Below are 10,175 nucleotides of genomic sequence, written 5' to 3'. Positions count from 1 at the left end.
TGGTGGTGGTTAGGGAACCACCCACCACCCTTGAACTCACACTGTAGGCCATTTGTAGATAACTCAAGGGGGAATAGAATGATCTACAATGCAATAGGGTTTGGGTAGTTTTCCTTCCATGGTTTTGGTGCTGCGAGGTTCAAAATTACTCCTCTCTCACTGGCATGTATTGACGTTCTTCCTGCACTTCTTATTGACAACCTCCTTATGGGATTTTATTCCTATGCAGCTTAAGCATGTTACCAAATACATGTAAGACTATACTTACAAAGGGATAAATGATTTTACTCAGTTTATTTGCCTACTATAGGTTCTTTTCCCTCATTTTGTACTTCATTTCCATTGCATATTACCTCATAGACTTTTCTCGTAAAAACTGTTGGAGTAGTTAAAACGAATTCTCTTGATATTATCTACCGGTAATATTATTTCTAGCAATATATCAACCTCGTTTGGGGCATGACTTTATCTCAGGTCACTTAAGTTGGTTCAGGATTTTTTCAAGATTATATGAGAGGGTTTTCTTTCATTCTTTTCCTCTATAGTTTGGATTTCATTCAAATTGTACGAGTATTATAGGTAGTCTATTAAATTAGGGCTTCCTAGTCAATTATTTTATAAAGGTACTATGTTCTCCTAGAATCACTGAACACTTATTCTTGTAAATTTTGTGTTGTGAACAGAGGGTTCAACTTGGTGAAAATCAAGGTATACATACGCAACCATCCTTTCAATGAATTATAACTTTTTTCTTCCTAGTTGGAATGAGTTTTCTCATTCTATAATAATCCTTTTAATGTGGAAATATGTTGGTTACTGTAGGTTTGCGCTAATTTATCTCAAACTTCCATCAAAGTTCTTAGCATGGAAACCAAACATACAGATGCAACAACACAGCATATTTACACAATTCACAAACCTGAGGGTTATGGCCCATGAAAAATTGAATTAATTTCCACTGTGCACTTTGATCTCGATATTTAAATCGCAATTCCCAAACATTCCCGTTCGAGTATGATTTGCATTAAAGTACTTTGCTTGAATACGATATAACTCCTTGACCGTCCATCTTTCACTTGATTTCTGTGACAAGATATCCACGCACACTACTATCTTAAAAGTATCCTCATGCAGATCTGGAATCAAGCCTTATGAACAAACATACCCAAACAAATAATGAAAAATATAACTGAATGCCCAACTGTCATTTCTTCACGAAAAAAATATGTTTAAAAATGAAACTTATTTGAAACCCCACAACTATAACACATGATCTAGAACTATCCATAATATACACAGATTCTTATTTAAAATCACAAGCCGAATATTACATTTATGGGGCCTTCCAAGGTTCTCGTCCTCACTCGCAGATCTACTTTGTAGTTGGTTTTTTTCTCCACAAAGAATAGACTTTACTTTTTGAAGGAGATTACAATAGCATGGATCATCTAGGATCCACGATTTCCTCCCGAAATCACTTAACAATCCCTTGGAATTGCTCCTTTTTAATTGCATGGAATATTTTGAGAACAAATCAAATCTTCTAGAAACATATGGATTTTACCTTTGAGGGAATAAATTTATCATTTTAACTAAATTTAATGGAAATTAACGCAACTTTTTTGATCTTTGTCCATGTCTCGTCTTTCACAGCTTTGAATTTACATTTTGATTAAGGGTGCTCCGATGCTCTTGCATTAGACTCCCGAGTTACAAAAGTTTTATGACCTCCTAGTCATATGCCTTCTTGGTCTCTTGTAACAACATTCATGAGTTGCAACAAACCCTCTGTAGTAGCAAGTCCTTCCTTGCACATCATACCTCACTAAACTTCTCTCCTCTGAGCTCAGTCTTTTGGCATCTCTCTGGTTCTCTCCTTTGGAACCATATGAGGACTCCATGCTCTAGGATGCTGCAAATCTTCTCACCTTCTTCTGTTACTACCTGCAAAAAAATATAAAGACCAACGCTGACTAATCCGTTATATAATCATACTTCTTTCCAATGCACGAAGAATCTTCTTTTTCTCTTACACCATTTTGATGCAGTAAAGCTACATATTTACACAATTCGCGGACATGTGGGTTAATGCCCATGAAATATTAAATTAATTTCCATTGTGCACTGTGATCATAGTATTTAAATTGCAATTCCCAAACCTTTTCACCCGAGTACGATCTGCATTAAATGACTTTGGATGAATATGATATAACCCCTCGACCACCCATCTCTTGCTTGATTTCTATGAGAAGATCTCAACCCACACTACTGTCTTAAAAAAATCCTCATGCAAATCTGGAATCGAGCCTCATGAACAAACACACCCAAACAAACAATGACAAATATAAGTGAATGCCCAACCGTCATTTCTTCACCAAAAAAATATGTTTAAAAATAAACCTTATTTAAAACCCCACAACTATAACACATGCTCTATAATTGTCTAGAATACATAAAAATACACAGATTCTTATTTAAAATGAGAAGTCAACTATTAAATTTATGGGGCCTTCCAAGGTTCTGGTCCTCACTCGCAGATCTACATTGTAAATAGCTTTTTTTTCCACAAGTAATAGACTTTACTTTTTACAAGAGATTACAATAGTGTGGATCATCTTGGATCCACAATTTCCTCCCGAAATCGCTTAACAATCCCATGGAATTGGTCCATTTTGATTACACGACATATTTTGAGAATAAATCAAATCTTTTAGAAACATATGGATTTTACCATTGTGGGAATAAATTTATCATTTTAACTAAATTTAATGGAAATTAATGCCCATTTTAAAATATTTGTCCACGTCTCCTCTTTCATAGCTTTGAATGTAAATTTTGATTAACGGTGCTCCAATGCTCCTGCATCAGACTCCCAAGGTACAAAAATTTTATGACCTCCTAGCCTTATGCCTTCTTGGTATCTCATAACAACATTCGTGAGTGGCAAAAAAACCTTTGCAGTAGCAAGTCCTCTCTGCTACATGATACCTCAATAAGCTTCTCTCCTATGAGCTCAGTCTTTTGGAACTCTCTCCTCTAGAACCATGTTTGCACTCCATGCTCTAGGATGCTACAAATCCTCTCACCTTCCTCTACTACTACCTGCACAAAAATAAAAAGACCAACGCTGACTAATCCGCAATATAATCATACTTCCTTCCAATGCACGCAGAATCTTCTTCTATTCATATACCACGTTGATGCAGCTAAGTAGCATATTTACCCAATTTTCAGACATGTGGGTTATGGCCCATGAAAATTGAATTAATTTCCACTATGCACTCTCATCGCTGTATTTAAATCACAATTCCCCAAACCTTTCCTCCCGAGTGCGATCTACATTAAAGGACTATGGATGAATACGATATAACCCCTTGACCATCCATCTCTCACTTGATTTCTGTGACAAGATCTCAACCCACACTGTTGTCCTAAAATAATCCTCATGCAGATCTGGAATCGAGCTTCATGAACAAACACACCCAAACAAACAATGAAAAATATAACTGAACGCCTAACTGTCATTTCTTCATGAAAAAAATATGTTTAAAATTGCATCTTATTTAAAACCCCACAACTATAACACATGATCCGAAAATTCCCAGAATGCATAAAAATACACAGATTCTTATTTAAAATATAAGCTGAATATTACATTTCTGGGGCCTTCCAAGTTTCTTGTCCTCACTCGCAGATCTACATTGTAGATGGATTTCTTTCCACAAAGAATAGACTTTACTTTCTAAAAGAGATTACAATAGCATGGATCATCTAGGATCCATGATTTCCTCCCAAAATCGCTTAGCAATCCCCTGGATTCATGCCTTTTTAATTACATGGCATATTTTGAGAACAAATCGAATCTTCAAGAAACATATGGATTTTACCTTTGAGGGAATAGATTTATCATTTTAACTGAATTTAATGGAAATTAATGCCCCTTTTCAGATCTTTGTGCATGTCTCCTCTTTCATAGCTTTGAATTTAAATTTTGATTAAGGGTGCTCCGATGCTCTTGCATCAGACTCTCGATGTAAAAAAATTTGATGATCTCCTCGTCATATGCTTTCTTGGTCTCTCATAACAACATTTGTGAGTTGCAACAAAATGTCTCCAGTAGCAAGTCCTCCCTACTACATGATACCTCACTAATCTTCTCTCCTCTGAGCTCAGTCTTTTGGCATCTCTCTAGTTCTCTCCTCTCGAACCATATGAGCACTCCATGCTCTAGGCCACTACAAATCTTCTCAACTTCCTCTACTACTACTTGCACAAACATTTAAAGGCCAACACTGACTAATCCGCAATATAATCATACTTCTTTCCAATGCACAAAGAATATTCCTTTACTCTGATACCACTTTGATGCAGCAAAGCTACATATTTACACAATTCGTGGACCTGTGGGTTATGGCCCATGAAAAATTGAATTAATTTCCATTGTGCACTTCGGTCGTAGTATTTAAATCACAATTCCCAAACCTTTGCGCCCAAGTGTGATCTATGTTAAAGGACTTTAGCTGAATGCGGTAAAAATCCTTGACCATCCATCTCTCGCTTGATTTCTATGAGAAGATCTCAACCCACAGTATTGTCTTAAAACAATCCTCACGTAGATCTTGAATCAGACCTCATGAACAAACACACCCAAACAAACACTGACAAATATAACTGAACGCCCAACCATCATTTCTTCACAAAAAAAAAAAATATGTTTAAAAATGAATCTTATTTAAAACCCTACAACTATAACACATGATATAGAACTGTCGAAAATACATAAAAATACACAGATTCTCATTTAAAATTGCAAGCCGGATATTACATTTCTCGGGCCTTCCAAGGTTTTGGTCCTCACTTGCAGATCTACATTGTAGTTGGATTCTTTTCCACAAAGAATAGACTTTACTTTTTAAAAGAGATTATAATTGCATGGATCATCTAGGATCCATGATTTCCTCTCGGAATTGCTTAACAATTCCGTGGAATCATGCCTTTTTAATTATATGGCATATTTCAAGAACAAACCAAATCTTCTAGAAACATATGGATTTTACCTTTAAGGGAATAAATTTATCATTTTAACTAAATTTAATGGAAATTAACGCCCCTTTTCAGATCTTTGTCCATCTCTCCTCATTCATAGCTTTGAATTTAAATTTTGATTAACTGTGCTCTGATGCTCCTACATCACACTCCCAAGGTACAAAAATTTTATGACCTTCTGGTCATATGCCTTCTTGGTCTCTCGTAACAACATTCATGAGCCGCAACAAAACCTCTGCATTAGCATGTCCTCCCTACTACATGATACCACACTAAGCTTCTCTCCTCTGAGCTCTGTCTTTGGCATCTCTATGGTTCTCTCCTCTAGAACCATATGAGCACTCCATGCTCTACGCCGTTGCAAATATTCTCACCTTCCTCTATTACTACCTGCACAAAAATATAAAGACCAACACTGACTAATCCGCAATATAATCATACTTCTTTACAATGCATGTAGAATATTCTTCTGCTCTGATACCACTTTGATGCAACAAAGTTGCATCTTTACACAAATTCATGGACATGTGGGTTATGGCCCATGAGAAATTGAATTAATTTCCATTGTGCACTATGATCACAGTATTTAAATCGCAATTCCCAAACCTTTTCGCCCAAGTGCGATCTGCGTTAAAGGACTTTCGATGAATACGATATAACCCCTTGACCGTCCATCTCTTGCTTGATTTCTGTGACGAGATCTCAACCGAGACTACTATCTTAAAACAATCCTCATGCAGATCTGGAATCGAACCTCATGAACAAACACACCCAAAGAGACAATGACAAATAAAACTGAATTCCCAATTGTCATTTCTTCACAAAAAAAACCATTTAAAACTGAATCTTATCTAAAATCCTCCAACTATAACACATGATCCAAAACTATTGAGAATACATAAAAATACACATATTCTTATTTAAAATCAGAAGCTAGATATTACATTTATGGGGCCTTCAAAGGTTCTAGTCCTCACTTGCAGATCTACATTGTAGCTCGCTTTTTTCTCCACAAAATATAGACTTTAATTTTCAGAGGAGATTACAATAGCATGGATAATCTAGGATCCACGATTTCCTCTTGAAATCGCTTAACAATCCCCTGGAATCACTCCTTTTTAACTACATGGCATATTTTGAGAACAAATCAAATCTTCTAGAAACATATGGATTTTACCTTTGAGGGAATAAATTTATCATTTTAACCAAATTTAATGGAAATTAATACCCCTTTTCAGATCTTTGTCCACGTCTCCTTTTTCAAAGCTTTAAATTTAAATTTTGGTTAAGGGTGCTCCGATGCTACTGCATCACATACACCAAGTGCTACAATTACCTAACCTCCTATCTTTCCCTTATGTAGGTTTCTTCTCTATCTTACATGAGATATGTATGTAGACTTACTATAGTCATGCCCATGATTGTAAATGTTTCCTTCAGAATTTCAATTTCTTAGAACTTTAGTGGTCAGAACAAAAATGAACCATCTATTTTTTTTTTTAAATGGAGATTTTTATTTTTATGAGTTGATTTCAATTTCTTAGAACTTTAGTGGTCAGAACAAAAATGAACCATCTATTTTTTTTTTAAATGGAGATTTTTCATTTTATGAGTTGATGTCCCCTCTTGGACCATAACTAATTCTATTTTTTCTTGATAGTAGGGAGTCTAACTTCTCATGTGGTGGTTCCTCCTGTATTTTAAAAATAACAAATAAGTGAATAATACTTATTCATAACAATATATTAACATTCAAATATGTTATCCAACATTACTCTTGGCCCCGTGTCAATACCTCAAAAATATTTATAATTAAATATAAATAATTGTATTTGCAAGAATTTATTTCACTAGGGGCATCATAGATTTGCATCTTGAGATATTTGGTCCCTCTGGTAGATCTAGAGTTAAGATGGATCTATGTTGGTATTTTTACATGGCATTTTTAACTCCATATAAAGAAAGTGGATGTAAAATTACTCTATTTTCAATTAGTTTATCTGTATATAAAGTGATGTGAAATTAAGGTGGAAATTGAAGTATTTTATCTATGGCCAACATATTTTTTTGTATCCCATAGGAACCCAACAGCCCACCTTACACTTAACTACTAGTAAACCCTACTGACACGTAACTACTAGTAAACCTTTGGGGTCAACGACCTTTCCTCCTCTTCGTAAATCAGTCACAAATAAGAAGATTTGAACATTGGATCTCTCTGTTATCACAGATTTCAGATTACTTCCATCACCATTTGAGTTGCTCCCCCAAGGACATCTATGGCCAACATTGATATTTTTTTGCTATTACTATTTTTTTAATTATTATTTATTATTTTTAAATGTAAAATTACGTGATAACATCTCCCTCATACTAAGTGATAAAGTTCACATTGGTGCAATAAAAATCTAAGGTGTATCTTTTTTTGTAACTAAAATGAGAAGTTTGTATTTAAATGGAAGTTTGTGCCTACATCACAGCGAATCCATTAGGAAAAACATATGTATATATTAAAAAATTATGTATGATCCCTCTTATACAACAAAACTACAAGATTTTCTAGAGACACTCCAAGAAGGAGAACATAAAAAGAATTTTGTAGATATAAATATTACAAACTAACTAAATCCCTTGGTAGAGGGCATAAGCTTCAACTTTGGTTGTTTTTCATGCATTTTGCCATTAATATTATTCTAATTTTAACTTCTAGAAATCTAATTTGTACCATGAGGTAATTATTTTGATGTTTATGTATGATTTGATGTATATTATTAGGTGGACAATAGGGATTTTAGGTCCACTTAAAATATTCATAGTAGTATACACAAATCAAAAGTTTAGATTTATTTCCAATGTAGTTATGCCCTATCTTTCCTTTTAATTAAATTGGTTAACCAAAAAAATGTAATATGAACAAGTGTCATATGAAGTGAGTTGTGGTGGTTTTGGGCAGGTGGAATTGATAAGTCATGGTATTGTAACAAATCCTAAAGTGGGAGTAAATGTCCATGGTTAAAAAACTTTTCCCGTGTTTCTTTAAAAGTTTAAATGTTTGACTTGTATATTAATTCTTTATAGTTAATAATAAAATAATAGTAATTTCAAATAAAGATATAATTTAGTTATTTTTTATGATTTTTTTAAAGTTTTATCAACATGACATGTATCATGTAGTAAGTGTTTTTATGCTAATGAGCATTTGTATGATTGTACTAATTTAATTTATATATCTACACTAATTATAGATTTTCAATCATAAACAAACAAAAATTGAATTAAAATATGACTAACTCATTCTAACTTGTGAAGTGTGAGAAATGCATAATGAAATAATGAATTAAAATATAAATCCCTCCTAAGAAATTCATATAATAAATTAAAATATAAATCCATCTTAAGAAATTCATAATTGTCAATGTTCAAGTATGAGAAATAGATATATTTTTTAATTATTTTGAAATAATTACTTAATTTTTTTAATTATTTTGAAATGAGATATTCCATAAAATGAAACTGTTATTTTAAACAAAACCGAATTGAATGCTCAAATAATAAAATAAAATATATCCAGAATTCCATTAATTAAATAAAAATCTTTCCGTTACAATAAAATAAAATAAAATACATCTATTTCATCATATAACATAAATAATGAAATATATTTTAAGAATTAAAATTATTTGAATAATGAAATTTAGAATGAAGTCGTTCATGAATGGTAACATGCATCCAAAACTGACCAAGCCCGGCATGAAACCACCTTCATTCTTCACGCGTCAGGGAGGTTATCCCACACATACAACCATGTCCCCCGAGGGCTATAAAAGCAGGGCGTCCGCAGCAGAATGATAAGGATCGTAATAATTTATTGCATTTAAAATATACACTGACATAGATTTAATCCTAAGTTTGGTGATGGAGCTTCAAATCTCATTGATTATATGGTCTGCTGTGTTTTAGTTAGAAGAGTAGGTGACTGGGAGCAGATTTGTAGGCTCTTAAAAAAACTTATGTCATTTAAACTGATTTTTAGTATTGAAGGCGGCCATGAGGATCAGGGCATTTGGCTTTGCTTCTGGTTGTGGACGCACAGAAACCGCAGCCGAAAATAGTCATAACAGGTGGCTGTAAGTCGAGAAAATCCCAAGCTGAGGTGTTGCTATTGTGTAGCTTGTTGCACCTAGTCTAAATTTATAGTGACAGTCAGTTAGATTTGATACTGGGCCTGTTCAGAATAACTCTCACCAAGATTACCCATTATTTTAAATTAAAAAAAACTTCTGTCATTTAAACTGATTCTTAGTATTGGAGGCAGCCATGAGGATCAAGGCATTTGGCTTCGCTTCTGTTTGTGGACGCTCGCTTCTGTTTGTGGACGCACAGAAACCGCAGCGGAAAATAGTCATAACGGGTGGCTGTAAGTCGGAGAAAATCCCAAGCGGAGGTGTTTTCTATACGACTGTCGATGCCCTGCTCGCGAATCTAGAAGCAAATACGGCCACGCACAGTTACAGCTACAAGACGTCGGTTCCAGGCACAACCACTGCCTACGGGGAAGCAACCTGCAGCCCCACCTCTGATTGCACAATATGCCTTGGTCACACCCATCTGGCCCTTGTGCGACGATGCCGTCGGTGTTTATATTCAATATGGAGACGTGTTTCCTGCGCTACGAACAGTACAACTTTTAGTATTATACTTTCGAAGTCATGTTTTACAATGTGTGGTTAGTGTATTTTTATAATGCAAGATTGAGTTACAACATTGTATTAAGAAATTTCTTAAGAGCGTTTTTCTTATTAATGAGATATATACTTTAGTGGTCCACTAGCTTGGAACCAGCCACCCGTAGTATGGTTCATCATTTTTTATTTTTTATTTTTGCTATCACATCATGTTATCAATTTTTTTTTTTTTTAAAACAAAGTATTGCATAAACATCTACTTCATTGTATTAGGTGGTTATTTTTTATCTGGTCAAGATAGTCCTTCTATATTTGCATGGGGTTTAGTCAATCTCTAGTCCAAATCTCATAGAGGCATGTGGTTTTTTTTGAAATAAATTTACCTAATTGCTATTGTGTACAGTTTTGCAGAGTTTGATGAGATGTTAGATGATTAGACAGATT

General features: G+C 34.3%; 1 protein-coding gene across 1 annotated transcript; it reads left to right on the top strand.

Annotated features, from left to right (window-relative positions):
- The first annotated feature begins 9,363 nt into the window (after positions 1-9,363).
- Positions 9,364-10,168, top strand: LOC149145957 (antifungal protein ginkbilobin-like protein). Its single transcript, XM_089452612.1, has 2 exons — positions 9,364-9,680; positions 10,135-10,168. Exons 1-2 carry the CDS (start codon positions 9,364-9,366, stop codon positions 10,166-10,168), a joined length of 351 nt encoding a protein of 116 aa, XP_089308738.1.
- Positions 10,169-10,175: the final 7 nt, after the last annotated feature.

The sequence above is a fragment of the Pinus tabuliformis genome, chromosome X, assembly GCF_031772625.1.
Source record: "Pinus tabuliformis cultivar Carrire ecotype Pingquan chromosome X, CPIR1, whole genome shotgun sequence".
Lineage (NCBI taxonomy): Eukaryota > Viridiplantae > Streptophyta > Pinopsida > Pinales > Pinaceae > Pinus > Pinus tabuliformis.
The sequence above is the reverse complement of the archived record's forward strand: the minus strand, read 5'-3'. Positions and strand labels throughout refer to the sequence as shown.

Excerpts from the sequence above, each read along its gene's own strand:
- LOC149145957 (XM_089452612.1), top strand. The coding sequence starts at position 9,364 with ATGAGGATCAAGGCATTTGGCTTCGCTTCTGTTTGTGGACGCTCGCTT. Across the intron at positions 9,681-10,134 it reads CTTGTGCGACGATGCCGTCG|TTTTGCAGAGTTTGATGAGA; the intron begins GTGTTTATATTC and ends TATTGTGTACAG.